At 34.6% G+C, this 22,236-nt stretch overlaps 1 protein-coding gene across 1 annotated transcript; it reads right to left on the bottom strand.

The window, feature by feature from the left end:
- Positions 1-1,913: 1,913 nt before the first annotated feature.
- Positions 1,914-16,066, bottom strand: LOC131930119 (ras-related protein Rab-11B). The gene is made up of 6 exons (XM_059286495.1): positions 15,753-16,066; positions 8,000-8,111; positions 7,727-7,810; positions 7,095-7,288; positions 6,049-6,129; positions 1,914-5,539 (listed from the first exon to the last, which is right to left on the bottom strand). The coding sequence occupies exons 1-6, from the start codon at positions 15,790-15,792 to the stop codon at positions 5,403-5,405; spliced, it is 648 nt and encodes a 215-aa protein (XP_059142478.1). The 5' UTR covers positions 15,793-16,066; the 3' UTR covers positions 1,914-5,402.
- Positions 16,067-22,236: the final 6,170 nt, after the last annotated feature.

The following is a 22,236-nucleotide window of genomic DNA, read 5'->3' as shown; positions in this document are numbered from 1 at the left end:
ATGAAGAAAATATTCATTTAGACCTATAATGTAAGCAATAAACACAAAACTTTTAGTTTATTAGCAAAAAGCAATGTATTGTTCTTTCAATCATTCACCCAGCTATATGTTTACAATTAATGAAATCTAATTTTAATTGCTGTAGCAGTGATAAAAGATTGATGAAAGCTAGTCTATTTCCAGGAATCTGGTTCCTACAATGTGGGCCTGCATTATTTCATATTTGTGCTTGAGCATTGAGGTGGACCACTTTGGGCATTGATGCCATTCACTGGGCACATGAATATGTTATCAATGGAGCACCTGACATCTTATGATGTGAGAGGATTAAATCTTTAAATTATGTACACAAAAATCTAAACACAAAACTTTCACTAAATTAAAAAAAAAGAGTTGTAGGCCTATATTGTCTGCAATTATAATTTATGAACTTAACTTTTTTAATAAAAAATAATCACATTAAAATACAAATAATTTAGCTTTTTAATAGGTTAGTTATTTTTTATGAAACTAAATGAACAGCTGTGTAGATTAGTATGGTTAAGCTTATTTATCTGCATACAAAACATCTGCATAAGCTAAAGAAAGGGGCACTAAATATATACAGATTTCATTAAAGCATGAAGTTAAAATCAGCACTTGAATTAAGCAGGTTACCCACTTGCACACATTCATGCCCATGTCAAAGATACAATGGAATGCTTCAGAATGTAGATCTATATGCATTTCTTTAATTCATTGAATTCTGGGTTTGTTTTACCTGACTCACACTAGGGTAGAAAAATTTGCTGGGCCTAGAATTAACCCTTCAAACATAGGTCATGGAAACTCTACTTCACCCGCCACTTTGACAACCCTGTCCAAAAGATTAGGGAGCAAAGTTTCTAGCTTATTTCTAGATACCTCCTTTGGATATTCTGCTAACTGCCATAGGCAACCTAAGTTATGACTATATGAGAAAAGTACACATCTCAAAAATGAAAAGTTGAATTGCGTTGTTTAAATATACAAGTTGGGGTCTTAGTTTATTTATGAAATTCCAAAGAGTTGTTTTGATTTCACCATTAATAAAACTGAATTAATACTGAACAGTTACCTTAATGTTGTTAGCTGTAAATGTATATTATGTAACAGTTTATACACAAGTAGTAGGTAACATTGTATGTTCCTGCTAAAATAAGGAATAGATTATGATTATCCAGTTTTAGTTTTAGAATTAATTGTTGTTTGGGGCATTTGTAAACTAATTACTTTGAACAAATTTGATTAAAATTCAGTTGATTTTTTTATGTACAGAAAGATTTGGTCATTGTTATCTTCACAACTTGAATTGCTACATTATGGAAGGACTGCCAATAATATTTCTTTTTAGAATGTATTTACCTATTTGTCTTTAATCTTTTGCCAAATTATTACCGATTTAAATTTCAAGTAGATAATTATTTTTTTTTACCTGTTATAAATGTATTGTTCAATTAAACATTTAAAAAATGCCAGGAAATCAATCTTTTTCCTGTGGGCTCTTTTTCTCTAATCAATGTATTCAAATTTTTAGAACAATGTTTAGAAATTTAAACCTGACCTAATGCAACATGCCCACATACTGTTTGAGCTATCTATATATATAATTCTCCTCTTGGAGCCGTTAGAAAACAAGCTGCAAACGCTCTCCCTACCTCCCCACCCCTACATGGTTTTAGTGAGCTGTGTTCACTCTAAATGTTTACAAGCAGAGCCAACGATTTTAAACGTAGGGGGGGGGGGGGGGGGAAGGACGGGGGGGGGGGGGGGGGGGTTATGGTCCTTAACGAACTACTTATAGTGTTTTAAAGAAATATTTTCAGTGTCAGCGTTGGTACTGTCGAATTCACAAATTATGAATTATTGAAAATTAGAAACAACTAAATAGCGGCGTATGTTATGCCGCGGGCCGGCTCGTACATTATAAAACTGTAATAGTAATTTCTCACACTGATTTAGAAACAATTGCTTATTTATGTATTAATTGAGCAGCTATTCAACAAATGGGCTATATCATACATAAATCATACATTTTTCATTTCAAAGTTTCCAATATCTGTGTATTTGTTTTTGACTATTTTAGAATCAGGGGATAGATCAAACAAAACCAGCCATTTTAAAAATCCAAAAATATTGAAATGTAAAGATTGTGCACAGTAGTTGCTATGTTTTGTTTTTTATAAGTTCTCAAAAACAAAAAGCTGTACAGGGACATACCTTCATTAACTTAAAGCAGCTCAAGTATTCTAAATATAGTTAGCAAGTTAGTAGTTGTAATTCGCCTACTTTAAAAGCAGCTAAAATATGACTATATATTTAATAATAATGTATGATGTACCTAAGTACATATATTTATAGAGATGTTCTTGTATTGATGGGTATATTTTTTTTTTACAAAAATCTTGTATAGGTTGGATAAAATTAGTCATTTTACAACATATTTTAATATAAGATTTGTGCTCAGGAAAAAAAAAAAATTTTGTGTGCTAGAAAACAATTTTTGGAGTATTGGCACACAATGTAAGCAGGAAAGAGAACTGTTGAATAAATGTAATATACCAAGTACAGAGTTTCATGCAGCCCAGTTAAATTCTTTCACAGTAAATAGGCCTCAGTGCAATATTTGATTTGTTCATGCCAAGAGAAAGAAACAATTTAAAAAAACATGACCAGAAGCTATACAAGCATTTCATTTTGTTTGCAATTTGTTTATTTACTTTTAAAGTTAATGACAAGCATACACATCTTCCTTAACAAATAAAAAAAAAAATTACAATCGGGTATAAAATAGTTCAGCTATCCAGGATACATAAGTTAGAATAGAGAGTCTACACAAGTTATTTTTAAACATTATAATCATCAAGACTAACCGAACTTGTATAGATACAGAAAAAAAAGTTGATAAGCTGGACCCTGTTTAATCAGGAAATAGCTAAAAGAGTGCATAACCTTACAGAACAAAAAAAAATACCAACACCTCAAACCCTCCCTTACAAATACCCTTAACAAGAAAGATAACTCTAAGATTAAAAACACACATGCTAGACATTTTTAAAAACAAAACAAGCAGGCACACAGAGAAGCATGTGCACACATCAACAAATGGGTAGCAAAAAGGCGTACAGCGGCTAGAAACAAGTCTTCACTTCGATGGTGACTACTTGTTTGTTATTTCTCTCTTCATGAAAGCACAAAGAAACTGGTGGTAACAGGCTGGTGATATACAAACATGCTAAGTTGTTAGTTCAAGACTCAGCAGTTAGCATAGAATATCGGAGATTAGCAAACATTCACCTAGGTAGAAAAATGTTTCAGTTTACAAATTTGTGCATCACATATAAACAGAATTTCATGTAAAATATTTGCCTTTTGGTAAATAAAAATTATTTGTAAAACAATCTTGGTTTAGTTAAAAAAAAAAGCAACAAATTAAATTTTTTAAATATGGTTTATTGGGAAGTTTCCTTTTTAATATATGTATAAATTTTTTTTGTACAAAGGTGACAACTGAATGTTATTGTGAGCTTCTAAATAAGTATATGCTACTAGAAAAGGACATAATTAATCTCAGCATCCTCAAAGATAAATAAAGCCCAAACCAATCACGTAACAAGCTCTACCAGTTGAACCAGTGACTCAGGTGAAGTCTACACCAGGTGCATTCAAATCCGTGCAACTACAATCTGCATTGGTTTGTTAGGAGGCAAGGTGCACTAGCCAGAAACATTGCCATCTAAAGCTTTTCAAAATGTGAAAGATAAGTACACTGTTACATACACAAGGGGGGGAAAAAAAATTAAACTAACAAACCCAAGCCTGCATGTTGAAATAGAAAAACAAAAACATGCACAAATCAAACATTCAAAGATGTATTTACTGTATTGGTCCCAATATGAATGACAGGTATTAAATGAAAAAGAAAACCTACAAGGTACAAAACAATGCAATCAGACCACAGAGAAACAGACAGATGCTGTACTAATGGAGGAAAATCTCTTTTCAGACCAATTTTTTTTTCAAATCTAAATTAAATATTTAATTTCCTTAAATTCTCAATTTACATCGTAAAGTACTTTTATTTCGGCAAAAAATATATTACTGTAACACTTGAATAACCTACATTGTGCAATAATTCTGTAAAAATGGAATTCATCTTGATTCAACTATCTACAAACTACTTCTTTAAAAGAAAAATTTACCACAGCTGCAGCCAAAGTCAACTAATTTGTTCAATCCCAAGATTTCTGTGCAGGCACGTCAAGGGAATATAAGTATGGTGTTGAAAAAAAAAACACGACTTTTATATCACAGGGTTAAATGAAAATAATAAACCGCCAACAACATTTTTAGATACCCAGCATGTTTTAATTTTTCTTTCATAAAAAAAAAATTGCTAAGCTGGCTCCTTATAAATTAAGAAGCCCATACAGATACTCAGAGAAAAAAGCCTTGCAAATCACTCATGCTTCTCCATTTGTTTTTATACTGTTATTGTTTTTACATCAAAACATTCAATTTGAACCCAGCAAACAATGAACCACTAGAAATGATGTTTATGATACAAATCATGATTCATAATGACTGGTGACATTGGTTTGAAAAAAAAAAAAGGAAGTCAACTTATTACAGCAAACCAACAAATGGTTACGTATTCATTCCATGCTGTTGTTTTGCAAATACAGCGAAGCATGCAGTATACAATCAGAATGGTGAAAACTTAAAAAAAAAAAGACTTCTGAGAAAAATCTACTCTAGGTTGTAATCACTTTAATATTATTAACCTGTGCTGCAGCAGAAGAAATACATCCACTGGCATATATTTAAGTTAGATTTTTAAAAATTACTGCAGAAACAAAAACGATGCACATTCAAATCAAGCGTCTCCTCCTAAAACAACTACTGATGCATCTAGGATGCTGTAATGCACAAATTGAACCCCTCTTAAAGCAAACCAGGGCAACTGCAGTCAGTAAATTTGTTTGTGTACATGGAATAAATAAGAAAAAAAAATATGATTAAATCCAAGGAATGGAACAACTGTATGCCCTGCAGCTCTAAAGTTAAATGCTTCATACATTGAAATACACACGAATCTTTGATTAAATAATTAATATCTAAAATAATTTAATTAAAATCATGTTGCGTCGAATTAGGTTTACCATAGGAATTGATCCCTTTTCCCAAAAATAGTAAATACTATAGTCACAAATGAGTAGTTGTGAATTGTACAATATACTACCAGGTTTTAATGATTTTTTTTTGTATAAAATAAATTAAAAAAATGGGTGCATTTTCAAAGCCCTAACCATCTTACTACAAAAAAGGGGGACAAAACCAGGAAAAAAGAAAATGAATCTTTTCCTTAAAGGTGCACAGTGTCATTAAGAACAGCACTGTTTCTTTCCTTGGGCAGGGTTCACTGTTTTCTCTATAGTGATGGTCTGGACATTGGAGCTAGGGGAATTGTCATCATCTGGTGAATCTCTAATCTGTTTCTGTGATACAATCTTATAGATTTCTATGGAGGCAAAACAAACAAAAAACAATTGGATTTAGGAACTAAATCTAGAGCTGCATCATAAATTACCTGAGAAATGTGTAGTTGCTGAATGATTTTCTAACATACCACCCAGTAACAAAGATATTTATAAAACATTGAATTACAGATTATATTTCATTTACTTTTATAGTTTTGGCTTTCCCTAACAAATATTAACCCTCTATTATAAATGCAACTAGAAAAAACTACAAATGTTTTAAGTGTGCTGTTCACAGGGTTTCTACTGATAATTATTTTTTTTTTGCAAAGGAGATTTAGAAGTTTCCAGGAAATATTACTGTATACAAACTGAAACCGACATTATTGCCTTAAAAGTTTTTCATTGAATCAGCAAAGTTTTATCTGAGCTCCAGTATAATGCAAACTGAGGATTTTACAACTTGGCTATCTTAAAATATAAGCCACATTGTCATACTATCTGTGGTGAACAACATACAGTGTTATCCCGCTTATCAAGGAAATATTACCTGTAAGGATATTATGAAAGGCAGACTCAACATTTGTAGAATCTAATGCTGAGGTCTCAATAAATGAAAGGTTGTTTCTCTCTGAAAACAATTTTTTTAAAATGTATTAATTTAAGCTAGGCTTGTTACGGTAAATGTCTACAATGTTCTTCAACTTTGCCAGTCATCTCACAATGGCCCAAGGCATATATTTTGAGGTGAGTGTGTGTGCTAAGTTCATAATCTTCTAATAGTAAAAATGTACAGTTCACATTCTTCTATATTATGGCACAAAAACCTAAATCATTATGGCACAAAAACCTAAATCAAATTAATTGGAAACAAGGTTTGTTTTAAAGTTACACACTCACTTAGCAGAAATGATACAAATTTTGGATTAAAAAAAAAACTTTTATACCTATTTATGGCCTATATTTACCAATGATTTCTGGTTAGAACTGGCATAACTTTATTACTATTATTGAAACAGACTAAAAAAATTTAAAATAGTGTCCAGCACTATTATAGAAACTAACTAAGCCAAAACACACTGTTAAATAACTTAACTAGCTACTCTAACAATTTATACTGGACATATATTAAAACAGGCCTATAAAACCATGCTTTGTGAAGTGAATGAACAAGTGAATATAAGCAGTAACCTGTCCCATTTGTTCATGTCACCCCTCATACTGTGCATTTTGTCATCACAGTTCTATGTCCGATGGGTACTTGTTTTTTGTATGTGTATAAAGGAGTGTAACAACGTGGTCCAATGCCTCATTTTACAACATCCATGCTACCTTGTTAGTGTAGTTTAGGACTGTGTATAGTAGCCTCTGTAGTTTAGGTATAGTAGCCTCTGTAGTTTAGGATTTGCGTTACACTCCTTCATTTTTTAACTTAGAATAGACTTTGTGTAGATAGCCATTCAACTTTTATTTAGTCTAGTGTTTTCATAAACTGTTTGTGGTTTTGTCTTATATGTTGTGCGACAAACTGGATTACCGTAACTGTGTGACAGTTTGTTCCACAACAAATGGTAATCAAATATGTAAGCAACCTACCAGCAAAGTTTTTCGCCTCATCCGTTGGAACTGCTCTCAAATGTCTCAAGTCACTCTTATTCCCTACAAGCATGATAACAATGTTTTGGTCAGCATGGTCTCTAAGTTCCCTCAGCCATCTCTCCACATTTTCATATGTCAGGTGCTTTGCAATGTCATATACTAGTAGAGCTCCAACAGCTCCTCTGTAGTAACTATAATAAATATACAACCATTCAATAATACGGACAATTTAAAAAAATAAGATTTCTAACAGTTTTATATTTAATGATAGTTTCATCTGACAGACGATTGGATAATTATGCCTTGGAAATAAGGCGCAAAGCCTGGGCAGGAAGACCCCCATTCTCCACACAGTCAATTACATTTACTTGAAATCAGCTGTGCGGTAGAAGTTGCCTTAAGGAAACCAGAGTGGAATTGCATCTCACAAGAGACTACACTCATGTTTTGTTTAAGCGTGTTCTCTCCTGGATGGGTTACTTTCCCCAACTTACAAGCCTCATCTGTCTGGGGTTTCAAACGTCCTGACTTTTTGGGAAAGCAATAAATTGCTTTCATCAACTGCTACACAATAAGATAAATGTCAGTTCTAAAAACAGGTCATCGAGCATTAAAAACCTAAGTCTTACGCGCTTGTGATTGCTCTATATCTTTCCTGACCAGCTGTGTCCCATATCTGAGCCTTTATTGTTTTCCCATCCACTTGTATACTCCTGAAAATTACATTTAAACAATCAGAACATTTGTAACAGACATAATCTAAAATCAACAAATTTAACTGCTAAAATATGGGAAACAGTTATTTTTAGAGAACAAGTTTAAAAGAATTGAATATGAAACTAAGAACACAAGTGATCCAGTGTAGACAAGTGAAACAACTTGGTGGCTATATATATGTTTACCTTGTAGCAAACTCAACACCAATAGTACTCTTGCTCTCTAGATTGAACTCATTACGTGTGAATCTTGACAACAAGTTAGATTTACCTACACCTGAGTCACCTATCAACACAACTGAAAAAAAAAAAAAAATCACATTACTTGATGGATCAAATTTTAGAAGATACAGATATATAAAAGATAAAAACATTCCCTGTACACATTCACACACAACATATTAGTTCAGACAGTGGCATCAAAATGAATCAACTCATTAAAAAATCTAACACCTAGTGTGTGTGTGTGTGTGCGTGTGTGTGTCAGACCTTTCACTAGACAATCAATCATTTCCTCCTTGTCCATATTGATTTATAAACTGATGATGTGCTGAATGAAACTGAGACTACTTGATTAGGGCAACTGACAAATAAATACTAAAAATTGACCATATAAAATGTGTAATGTAGCAGCCACTGAAAAATCCAATCCCTACAATTAAATTATGAAATATATCTGCCACTTGATAAAAAAAAAAAATATTTTAAAGATATCCTTCAGACAGCTATTACACATTCAATCAATGAAGCATTCATTTATAATGTGACTGAAGTATAAGGAAATATATATAGTGTCAGTCCTATTCATATCCTATTCCAGTCTTAATCTTAGTCATGCATGAGTCATTTCAGCCACATAGCATAAGGATATGTGGCTAAATCAATAAGTAACTATTTATAAATTAACTAACATAATTAAGTTATACTTATTATATTCTCAAACAACAACATTTAATAGGATTTATTTATCATTGTAATAATAACACTAATTTTTGTATTCAAGTCAGCGGGGATAGTATCATTTATAAGATTCTTTACAAAAATAATCTGGTGTTGTACTAGGGTATTTATGTATCTATAACAAATTATTATCAAAATGAGGTAAAATGTTGATTGGAATTTTTCTAAAATAACGATTGAATGTTTATGAAAAATCTTATCCAGAATATACTAGCAATTATTATTCATTGTAAAAATCTACTTTGTCTCATTTTCTACTTCAAAAAGTTAACCAATCACACATATTATGAAGCTTAGCACGGCTTCCTCTGCCAGAAAAACTAAAACACATACCCATTATTAATATGATCGTAGTTACAATAATTCTAACGAGAGTTAATTAATATTTTTCTTTTGATAAGGGAAATTGTTGACATTGAACTAGAACTATGCCCTTCTAAAAAAAAATTCCATTCAGATACCTTACTGATAATTTAATAACAATGCAGTGATGCAAATAAAAAGAATGTTAGCTTGGTATTTTTATGCTGTAATGGTGATAGCAAAAAGTTTGTTTCTATCCAGTGTACTCACAGATGAGTTAGATAACAACATTTAATATCGATGACAAGTAATGGACTAAACTGTGTAACATTCCTTCTGAAGTGCAGATCTAAGGACTAGCACTATTCATCATTCACCAGTGACAAGACTTTGTAACATTAGTGTAATCAGCTGATGCCTAAGTCTTATAACAATTTGAATCTAGAGCCTGGTGTTAGGATGGGTGAAGGTGATCTTGCATGTAATTTTGAATTTAAGAAACAGTGCTGAAGGATTTTTAATGTTAATCAGAGAACGCAGATTAGCTGTTAAAGCAATTCACGACGTGATTGTAATTAATGACTTATTTATTTTAAAAAATGCACTTAGTTGGAAAAATGTAATCATTTTTTCCCCATACCAAGTAAAGGGTGTCAATTTTTCTACTAAAATCATGGATTAGATTAGTATAAGAATAAATAAGGTTTTGGTACATTATCTTATGCACTGACATAACACAACCGCTGAATGTGATTGCTGATTTACAAGTGATTTTACAATCAATTACACACACACACATATATAGATAGATATATAAACAATTAAACTAGAATAAGGTACAAGAAGTAAACAACTCAAAAGCTCTAGTGATATTATGACCTAGATATACAACCAAAAACTCTGAATCAACAAAGCAACACAGTAAATAGAGAAACTACTACAGACCAGTAGGTGTACAGTAAAGATGAAGTACCACAAATGACCTAACACCTAGCTTTTTACAACAAGGAGGGTATTACCTGGTTAACAGTACCCACTAGTTATAATCTCAATCACTCAATGGTATTGTAAGTTAAACTATTCTTTGTAGTTTGATATAATATAATGAACCAGAATGTCCAAATTATAAAGTGAAAATCATTAAAATTATAAGAACCAGAAGTAACTAATTAAATAATGCTTTATTAAGTATGTCACACATAATATTAAGGCTTCTTTAGAATTTGAGTTATTTAGATAATGTATTGATAAATAAAGATAACAAAAGCTACCACAGCGATGAATTTATATACAAAGCTTTCAAAGAATGGCAATTTATACTTAAGTTGATGATTAGAAAATTGTCACATGAAAAATATTTTTATATCCATAAGCTGGAACTTTTAGATCTAGTGTCTTAGTAACATAAGAATAAATAACTACCACTATACTGAGTTGAAACCCTCGTGATAACTGAAATCAAAATGATGATCTTTACTTTAAACTAGCGATTTTTTTTTTAATTATAAGGATTAAGATAATGATCCCTTTTTGGTACTTTTTGCTTGATCAAAATTCACCACAGTAGAATTATTCGGACATACATAATTGAAAGCCATGTAATTGGAAATACTTACAAAATAAATAATTTTTCTTCCACATTTAAAAAAATAATAATCGTTGTTTTGATGTAATTATTGAATAAAGTGATCTTATTTTTAGAAGAAGATAAGGCTTGCAAAGTAAGGAGTCTTTAAAGAATTGAAAAACATTAACCATCTTATAGAAAAAAACAACCAATGAAATTGAGGTAGTGAGACTAGCAGCAATTTTTATTTATCCCTAAGAAGATTACCCAGACTTCAAACAAACTATGACAGAAAAAATTTAAATGCCCAACGATCAACACTATACAAAACACAAGTCTAAGTAGATGTTTTATCAGACTAAGCCATAGGTAATCAAAAGTTTGATCAAAATTATTAAATAAAAATCAGAGAATTAGTCAGCTTAAGATCAGATTTGTGGGGCTATCGGTGTCTGTCAATTTATAAATGGTAGGAGTTGGGTTGGGTTTTTTGTTGACATAGGCAAGTTAAATCATTAGATGTAGTGGCATTCCTATAGGTCAGTAAATCAAAATCAAACGTAGATTCTAACACCCCCTTCTTAAAACATGAAATTTAGTGCAAGACTATAAAGAAATGCATGCTTTTTTTGACTATGCTAGAAAATTTCAAGATTTTTTGGTTTAATTAAAATTACAGATGTATTCATGGAGCACTCTTGTTCTAACAGTTTTCACAAAGATATCCAATAAAAGAATTCATTTATGGAGAAGGATGTGCATTTTTTTTCCAAAAATTACTCTATGGATCATGAGAAAAATCAGCTAATGTGAGGTATGTGATAAGAAATCTATTTTTATTTTATTAAATGCAATTTCTCCTTTGTCATATAGGGCCTACATTTCCTTAAAACATAAAGCAAAGAAACAATTGGATTATAGCATTATTTTTTAATTAATACACACTAAACAATGATAGAGTTAAAAAACAAATAATGACACTACAGTACAGGCCTAATAGATTTTTAAAATGGAAAAAATATTTACTAAAATCAGGGGTCTCCAAACTTTTCAGTCCGAGGGCCGCATTACCTAACAAATTTCAGTTCGGGGGCCAGTTTCTTCCAGGCATGTCTGATTTTTCTGGACAAAGTTCCTCAGCCATCATCAACAAACGTTTTTTTCCGTGAACAAAAAGAGCTCCGCGGGCCGGATGAGAGGACTTCGCGGGCCGCATCCGGCCCGCGGGCCGTAGTTTGGAGACCCCTGACTAAAATGATCACACGAAACCTATAATAAACAGGAAGCTTCCAAACAGTATTGACCAGCATTTCAGATTGGCATAGTCTCTATTTTACACTTTTTCATGGCCAGGAAATAAGTTATCAATTTTTTTTTTGGGAAGTCAATTATTTCAGGCACTAGGCAGGTTAAGTTAGTTTGGCGTTTTGAGAACTTATTATAATGGATAATCATACAGATCTAGGCCTACTTGCAATGAAATAAATTATAGGCAGATTCAAGTCAGAAAGAAAGATCTGCATACGCAATGGCAAGAAACCACCGCCTTCATTTGCAGTGACGTTTTTGATCGCACTTCGTAAATTATATTAAGAAATAATTTAAAACTATTTAAATTCAATGAGACATCTTAACATCTTACTTATAGGCCTACTAACTACTAACTAGCAGATTTCCACTTACCCCCCCCCCCCCCCCAATGAATCTATTTCCCAAATCATCATATTCTTAGTATTGATCAGTCCACTGTTTTTTTTTAAATATCTAGACTAGACCTAGAGTCTAGTGGGAGATCTAGAGGAGCTTACACTTTTCGGACACACATAGCGAAAAAACGCAACGTAAAAATTCCATGCGGTCTCATTCAGTAACCGCTTAACATAGAAAACAAAAAAAAGTATCATATCTATCCGCAACCATTCTACTTTAATAATGTGTGTGTCATTTTGTATTCATACGCATAGAACTTAAGCTATTCTTGTTATAGTGACTGGGGGGTCTTAACGTGTGTTCGAACACATGTAATACAGTTTTACGTGTGTTCGGACACCTTTACCCGTCATCGGACATAGCACTTTTTGTTCATTTAGAATAATTTAAAGTCAATTTAATGAATAAAAACATATATTATATGCATTTATATTGTGTTATTGATTGTTTGTGAGGTAATTTTAATAGTATAAAACCTTTTTCCCACACTCCCAAAGTTCATCCCATTCAGCCATTGCGGCTCGCGCAGTACGCTGCTAAGCCAGCCAGGTCACATGATTCCCCCTCCTCTTTCGCATTCCACTGCCTTCTTGACCTTATTTTGACCCTTTCCCTTCAATAACCAGCCCCTTTTATGCTCTAAATTCTTATTTAATAATATTTTTGTGTTGCTGTCCGATCCCATGTAAGGCCAAATAAGTTAGCGAACACCCCTTTTTTATTGTTCAAGCACGAAAAAACCCATTAACCTTGACATTTACGATGTTCCATACATATATAGAAGCTATTTATAGTATAACCTTTTAGCTAAGCATTGATTGGTTCAAGTTTTGCCCCTAAGTCCAACCCTAGGTCACTTCATCCGGCTGGTGTAAAAATAGAAATGTGCGTACCATGCAACGTTAAAAAATTTCTAAAAATAATTCTTGAGAAAGGAAACGGAAGTACTTGACACGGAAGTGTTCATAAATGAACAGTTTACGTGCAGGCGCCGTGGTTTCGCGTGAGACATGCTAATTAATAGGCCGGATTGTTGCTTATATGGCTGGATTGACCTCTGACCCTGAAACGTCACGCATCGTTTTTTGACGGTTTTTACGTTTATTTTAGGGGTCCTATCCACGACAAATGAAAAAACTGCTAATATCGCAAATTCTCATCATTATTTTAATGCGATATGCTAAATAAATGGACGCCATGCCTGAAAATAACCGAAAAAATCGCCAGATATGTGGTTTTAATTAATACACGCTATTCTTGTCAAGTACTCTTGGGAAAAACTGAACTGCCGCCTTAAACGGCCCAGTACATGGTCGAAACCCCCTGGTACAAATGCAGAAATATATAATTGAGATATTTTTAATGAGTAATTACAGTTATGTTGATTCGCCTTTTTTATATCGAATTTCCATATGAGGTACCCATGCAGACATTTCTGTCCGCTTTGTTTACTATCGTGACGTCATTGTTACGCTAGTTACCTCACAGAAACAACTCGTTTTTGTTTTTTGCGGAGTGAACTGTTAAGTCTAGTATTTTAATTATAATTCAATTGTAGCGTGTGCAGAAAAAGTAAAATTATGGAAATTATTTTTGTATTAGTAATTTTATTAGTATATTGATTTTTTCTTCACTGTGGGCCGACAGTAGCTGCATTGAATTTAATTCGTGACCGGTGGTTAACCTCGTCAACGCTGCGTGGCCTATTCGTTTATATAATTAGTGATGCTCGTTCAGTGGCCTTTTTCAGAGCTAGGCCTAATTACGGGCGTTTTTTAGACTTAATTGATCGGCCGTTAGCCCTTTTCATTGCTGCGTATTTTAAAAAATGCTCGTTCAGCGGCCTTTTTTTTTTTTTTTGGCGCTAAATAATCTGTTTACGGGCATTTTAAGCGTTTATTTATTTTTTTAAGCTAGACGTAGATCTAGTTTAAAAAATATTTTTTAATACAGCTGGCTGCAGGGGGGGGTGCAAATCGAAAGTTTGAGGGGGTGGGTGCAAATCGAAAATTTGAAAGAAAGTTTGTCCCCGGGAAGAGTCGCTACCCCTTTGGGGAGGGGGGGGGCTGACACCATTAAGTGCCGCACCGGGTGACACCCGACCTCGCTACGCCACTGGCTGGCTGTCTTGCATGCCTGATATGTGAACTTAAAAAAAAATGACCGAACTTTAAAAAAAAATGACCAGAAGTAGGGAAGTAGGTCTGTTTTTCAATTGGCTAGAGGGAGGGGGGGGGGGGGGAAAGAGAGAGAGAAGTGAAGACACCGACCATCTCGTGTACGCGTGTTCATGCTATGACGTGTACTATAGGCCTGCTGAACTCACGGTGACCCGCGACCGTGGTGGGATTTTTCATCCACAGGATAGTAAACGTAAGCAAGCAATCACGCGAGTGACGATGTTTGGAGATTTAAAAAAAAAAAAAATCACATACGTCATGTTTTCAAGATGAAAAAAAATGTAATGTAAAAAAAAAATACCATGTATGAACCTCAGCTGCCACACTGTTGACTCAATATAATGTGAATTGAGTGTAAAATGTATTTGTATTTATAAACGATCATAACTGTTACTATCATATTATTTTAAGCATATTTATTATTTATTATTTAAAATTAGAATTTGAAATAAAAATATTTATTATGGTCATTTGATTTATGCAGGTGTTCATTACTTCATAAAATGGTATGAATAACATGTAGAGTAGAATTTAATAAATAATAAAATAACTAGATCTAGTTTTATTATCAACCAGTTGCTTTTTGTTATTTTCCGGTGAGTAAATTACCTAAGCTGACGCAATTACCATGGCGGGAATTAAAAGCTCGTGTACACAAGTCGACGACGTCATGTTATGCCAAGAACGCTGTTTTGTCATTCATTTTCAATTTTGATTAATTTTCAAATTCTCTCTTTTCTCGTCAACCGAGTAAGCTAGATATTTAAATGTGGTGTCAAATGTTCTCTTAAGGGGTAAGGAACTTAATGGTGTATTTGAAATAACAGAATATTTTATTTTAAAAAATCCATAATTTAACCTACTAATTAAAGTTTCTATGAGCCAAAAACCGACGAAGTGTTCGGTCCTACGTAATTTTTGGTGTGTGTCCGAAAAGTGTAAACTCCTCTAGATCTTGTATTCTACTCTTGATCTGTAGATTCTAGATGTAGATCTAGAATCTAGATCTAGATTCTACAAGTATCTACAAAGTACAAGTGAAGTTCAGTCACTTGACTTGAGTTTCTCAAGTTTGTAGTGTCAGCAACATTAACTCAGTTATAAATTACGAACAAAACTAGTTATTAAAACATTTGAGTAATACAACGACAACATTGTTCTATTCTTAACACAACACATCTATATTTAATATATAGAGTCTTGATCTAAAACTACTTACCCTTGAACAAATAGTCATATTCGTCGTCTTTAGTACCCATTTTACTTTTATAAGAAAATACCTTCGCTTCCGCTTTGGAGATAGGTGTAAACAAACAGTTTTATGCCCCGGCTTTTGCAACCAGGGGCGTAAATATTATAAAATTTACGCTAAATAGTATGTTTTTAAACCAAATAATAAATATTAAATCCCAAAAACTGCAGATGGCGTTGATTTTTCATGTATAGAAAGGCCCAGTTTTAAGAATTTTTCCAAGTGAAAACAAATATGGCGGACGTTCAACGCCCCTAGTTTCATTGCGCATGAAAATGACGTCATATACGAACTAAAAGAATACCAGAGTTACTCCTCTTGATCAAAAAGAAACAAGTAGGCCTAGTCTTAGTGAAATTCCCATTCAATACTTAGGTCCTAGGGTCCTCTTAAAATTTTGATCGGAATAAAATATTTTGAAATAATAATAACTCTATGCAATTTAGAACTTGAAATATATTATACTTGCAGCAATCATTTCTTAGTGTAAATAAAACAAAAGGTATCACTAAATTATCACATCTGCTATTTAAAAGAAAAAAAGATTTGGCCCATTTTTATATAGATCTCCGAAGTACAGCCTACTAACTTACGTATTAGACATTATTTATTTATTTAATTATTCTAAAGCGTGAATTTTCGAGTTTTCCTTGGACTAACATAAACAGGGGTGTAGGCGATTCGAGAAAGAAATAAAATCGGCCCCTGATTCTGACTTGGATTTTTGATACACAAAATGACAAACAGGAAGGTTTAATTAAATAAACTCATTAAAAAAATTAAAGCACTATTATAATTGATCCATTACAGCACCTATCCTTGCCAGTGTTTCTTCCAGACTTTTTTCTCCCGGGGGGGGGGGGGGGGGGGGGCACTCGAAATTTTCGGGGGGGGGGGGGGGGCGGTAGACTTTCTTCGGGGGGGGGGGGGGAGGCGGACACTGTTTAAAGTATATATTTTCTATATAAATTATATAAATTTCATTTCGTTCGGGGGGGGGGGGGGGGGGGGTAGATGCCTGGAAGAAACTCTTATCGCGGTCTTCAGGAATTGTATCCTGTGTACCGACGGCACAGTCGACTCCTAACAATAAAGCATATTTACATTTGATTGAAGTAAAAACAGTTTTTCAGGATATTTCATGAAGTGGCGTCGCTAGGTCGGGTGTCACCTGGTGCGGCACTTCGGTGTCCACACCCCCAAGTCACAAAGTATATGTATATATATATATATTTATATATATATATAAATATACATATATATATATATATATATATATATATATATATATATATATATATATATATATATATATATATATATATATATATATATATATATATATATATATATATATTTATCTTTAGTCTGTTCATAATACAGTTGGATGTAGCATTGTTTTCTCTAGTAAGCTCGTTTACGTCATGGTGTCACCCCTACCCCATTGCAGAGGCGTAGCGAGGGGGGGGGGGGGCGGGGGGGGGGGGCGGACCGCACCGGGTGACACCATTTAGGGGGGGTGACACCAAGGCAAAAAAAAGCAAAATATATAGAGAAAAATTTGAGGGGGGGGGATGCAAATCGAAAGTTTGAGGGAGGGGGGGTGCAAATCGAAAGTTTTAGGTTTAGGGAGGGGGGTGCAAATCGAAAATTTTTCGCTACGGCCTTCGCCTTGCCGCACCGGGTGACACCCGACCTCGCTACGCCAATGCCCCATTGTAATAATAGTGGATTCTTACTTAAAAGACTATTTAGTTTTAATTAATCATTAATGGAACTGGCAAAAAAAGCATTTTTCTTATGTACGTTTTGCCTTTTTTTTTTGCCTTGGTGTCACCCCCCTAAATGGTGTTACCCGTGCGATCCGCGCCCCCCCCCCCCCCCCCCGCCCTCGCTACGCCTCTGATTTCATGTCAGGTCCCCGATTCATTGTCACGATAAACTTGCCCACGATTGTTAACAATCTATGTAGAATGGAGGCACCCGACATTTCTGTGATATGGTGCGCATGAGGGGGACTAGTATGTTAAGACATGTGACTAAATTAGCCCATAATTTGCATTGCTTGAGAATACAAATGATAAACAGAGATTTTTTTCGCTAACATAAATTGTGATAAACCCAAAGGATTTTTACTGGGCTACCGGTTGCAGAAATACTCGTAGCAACAGAGGACCGAGACAGACGGAGGGAAAATGTGAGAAAATCAACTGTAGTGTCCAGTGTTTCTTCCAGACTTTTTTCTCCGGGGGGGGGGGGGCACTTGAAATTTTCGGGGGGGGGGGGGGCGGTAGACTTTCTTCGGAGAGCGGACACTGTTAAAAGTATATATTTTCTATATACATTATATAAATTTCCAGATGCCTGGAAGAAACTCTGGTAGTGTCCCAACGACCCCAGTAATTTAAGGGGGCGATTGATTGAATGATTGACTGACTAAGTTCGGCAAAACATAATGCAGTAGGTACAAAGATGAAAAGAGAAATTACCAATACTGAACTCTGGAGAAAAACGCAAATGAAGATAGATTTGGACACACCTTGCGTAACCAACTAGCAACATCACCAGACAGGCATTAGATTGGAATCCTCAAGGAAAGCGGACAGTAGGTCAAAACAAACTTGGGAAAGGTCAGCTGTAAGAGAAGCAAAAGCAACCGGAATGAAATGGACCCAACTTGGAGGAATTGCAAAGCTATGTTTTTCCGACTGAGGTAGGTATAAAAAGTCGAGATTTGCAAAAAATTTGCACGAATACAATACTTTCTCTATACTCTGTATACGAGAAACTAAAAATGGATTAAAAATATTGTCTATAGGAGTCATTCATAAATGACGTCACGCTTTTTGCCTCCCCCCTCCCCTCCGTCACACAAAAAGCCAGACACCCCCCTAAAATGACGTCACACCTCAGCCTACAACCCCCCCCCTTCAAAACCCAAGCATTCTAAATGGCAGTATTAATTTTGGCGAAAAAAAAATAAGAACAAAGTAAACCAAAGGCAGCGTTATAATATACCTTATAATTACCAACCATAACCCGTTTAACATAAAATAAACAAAATAATAAACCATAATTAGTCCTTCATTGACGATTATTAAGCCACCAGTAGAACAAACTTCTTCTAACTGCACAAAGACCATTGTCTTTACTCTTGTATATATATATATATATATATATATATATATATATATATATATATATATATATATATATATATATATATATATATGCACATCGTGTAGTCGTTAATTTAACGGGAGACAACTTCCATTGGGGGGGGGGGGGGGTAAGGAGGTAGTGTGTGTATGTGCTTCTAACACTTCCTAGTACACTCTATGCCTTCGCCACTGATACCCCCCCCCCCCAATAATCGGTTGTGTATAATATCGCACAATCTTACTTTGCCAGTACGTACTCGTTGGCCAAGCTTAATGGTTCCTGAGATAAAAAGATTATCCAGTAATCTTAAGCCGGGGTAATCCTGCCATAATCTTAGCATTGAACAGGAGGGTAGTTTAAACTATTTAGCCCAGTAAGGGTATGCCTGCATACATAATACCCTACATAATATATGAAATCAGCATATTAAAACATTTTGACCCTAAATCTTTGTTTTAAAAGACACACAAACCCACACAAACAGATGCACACATTATTTACGTTGAGACAATTTACTATAAATGAAGGTAAAGAGACTCAATTATGCCGCTGCAACCAATACCACTAAGCAACAGCAACAACAAACAAACAAAACAACATTAAAAGAATTTTTATTAAATTTTTAACAAACAATACAAAAATTAATAGAAGATAACAGCCAACTATCGTGTTTTTAAAAAATGTAATGTAATTTAAATTCAATCATACGCTACTTAGACGTCGACATGGGGGTCGTCCACAAATGACGTCAAACTCGTTTAGGGGAGGGGGGGGGGGTCCGTAATTTTGTCACCCTGTGTGATGAGGGGGAGGGGAGGAGGGCTCAGATTGTGTTTTGCATTTTAAAAAAAGCAATGTTAGAAAACGAGTTTTAGCCGTTATTTCGCGTTTAGAAAATTGTTTTAATAAATTGTAACAGAAATTGATTAAAATACTCTATGTTGACAGCGTTCAGACTAGATTTTGGAAAAATATCGATCTTTTAAGAAAAATTCAACTTCAATTTTGAGGAGGTGGGGGGGGGGGGTTGTAGGCTGAGGTGTGACGTCATTTTAGTGGGGGGGGGGTCTGGCTTTTTGTGTGACGGAAGGGAGTTGGGGAGGTAAAAATCGTCAAAAAAGCGTGACGTCATTTATGGATGACCCCCCATGACTGCAGTATATAGTTAACTTTGATATAGCATAATAATTTTATATAGGCTTACATGTAAAATAGCGTCTACCGTTTCAGTTGAGCATACACTTACAATGACGAGACTAAAAAAAGAGAGAGTCAAGAGTAAAAAAAAACATCACAAGGAAAAAAGTCAAAATATTCTGGAATGCCATTATGTTAAACAGCGTCATGAGAGGTTGTTTCAGGCTTCTTCGGGGTCAGGGGTGTGGTGGAGAAGGGAGGGACCACCCCCCTCCCCCCAACAAGCACGTCTAAACTCCTCTGGACGAAATATAATTAATATATACAAAATATACGTTTCAACCAGTGTCCGCCTTCACTTGAAATTTAAGTCCCTCCCCCCTCCCGGATATGCTTCAAGATTCACCACCCATAGAAAAATGTCTGAAAGAAACACTGAGCGCTTCGGTAGAGTTGTAGACGTTTTTTTTAAAATTAATTTTAAAAGAAATTATGTTCATATTGGCGTCACAGCGTTCTACCTCCTATCCCGAGAATCTCAAGATACAACACTGCCCACTATGAAATTTAAATAATCGGGCGCCACTCAATGTAGATCTGTGCTGAGCCCACTCACACACATCGATGTTTTTATCAAGCGATGTGGCCCGCGGGCCGAGGAAATCTGCGGACAGCCGTGTTTGTTGTTCTTCGTGTTTCTCAGCGCGTCGAAGTGTTGACACTTTTATCGCGCTCGTCGCCATGAAGTTTGTATCGGAATGATAATGTAAACAACACACATGTAAATAAACAACACAGCGTGTTCAAAGTCCATCCTTGTTTTGTTTCGTTTGTTAAACTTTGATGTAGCCACTAAAGGCTAGCAAGGGCGGAGGGGGGGGGTGTGTGTTAAAGAGCGGTTGATGTAAGATGTCGGAGGATGTCTAGGCAATTAGATTATCTATTTAATGCCCCCCGGGGGGGGGGGGCATTTGATTCTTCCGACCGGTGTGTGTGTGTGTGTGTGGGGGGGGGGGGAATATTGGTGAAAGCATATTTTCTAAAGAAATTAGAGTATCTATTTTCTTCCGGAAGAGGGGGGGGGGGAATGGACGTTCTACCAATTATAAAGGCGTTAGGTAAAAAGATAATGAATTGCCCATGCATTGTAATTCTTCTCTCGGCCCTTGCTGGTGGTAGTGGTAAGGTCCAAAGAAAACAAGAGAAATCTGTTTCATTAGGACTTTTCTAGGTGTCTCATATTCCACATATGGGGACCAGCGATTAATTCGGTCGTTTTTCTCCAAGGAGGGGCGCACATACATTTTGTGGGGGAGGGGGGGGGGGGCGACAACATTGATTAAGTATATATTTCCCTTAACAAGCCGATTATCCTTGTCAGTTTCCCCCACCAAACACGAGCAAAGTCTCTACTACCATTACTAAATGTTGCTAACAAAGTCTCTATTACCATTACTAAATGTTTCTAACAAACTCTCTATTACCATTACTAAATGTTTCTAACAAAGTCTCTACTACCATTACTAAATGTTGCTAACAAAGTCTCTACTACCATTACTAAATGTTTCTAACAAACTCTCTATTACCATTACCAAATGTTTCTAACAAACTCTCTATTACCATTATTAAATGTTTCTAACAAAGTCTCTACTACCATTACTAAATGTTTCTAACAAAGTCTCTACTACCATTACTAAATTTTTCTAACAAAGTCTCTACTACCATTACTAAATGTTGCTAACAAAGTCTCTACTACCATTACTAAATGTTTCTAACAAAGTCTCTACTACCATTACTAAATGTTGCTAACAAAGTCTCTACTACCACCATTACTGAATGTTTTAACACTTAAATTTCTAAAACAAACATCAAAAAGTAGGAATTTGGAAAAAAACCCAGTTTAGTACAGAAAACCATGTTTATTTTAATTTTAGAAAATAAACGTTTATACACGCATTGCATCTATCAGGTTTAGATGTTGGCCAAAATGACCAACATTTTTAAAGATGACACATCCCAGTTAAAAACACAAACTAAAAAAAGTAAGAAAAAGAAATAAAAGTATTTAACAAGTTGGATCCAAATAGAGGGCCCTGTAAAATCATGCAGGAGTTAAATGAAAAAGTAGGATCTTGTAAGGGTGAAAATAAGA

Source organism: Physella acuta, unplaced genomic scaffold (genome assembly GCF_028476545.2).
Source record: "Physella acuta isolate Inbredline_101_S28 unplaced genomic scaffold, ASM2847654v3 ptg001721l, whole genome shotgun sequence".
Lineage (NCBI taxonomy): Eukaryota > Metazoa > Mollusca > Gastropoda > Physidae > Physella > Physella acuta.
Note: the sequence above shows the minus strand (reverse complement) of the source record. Positions and strands in the feature narration are given on the sequence as shown.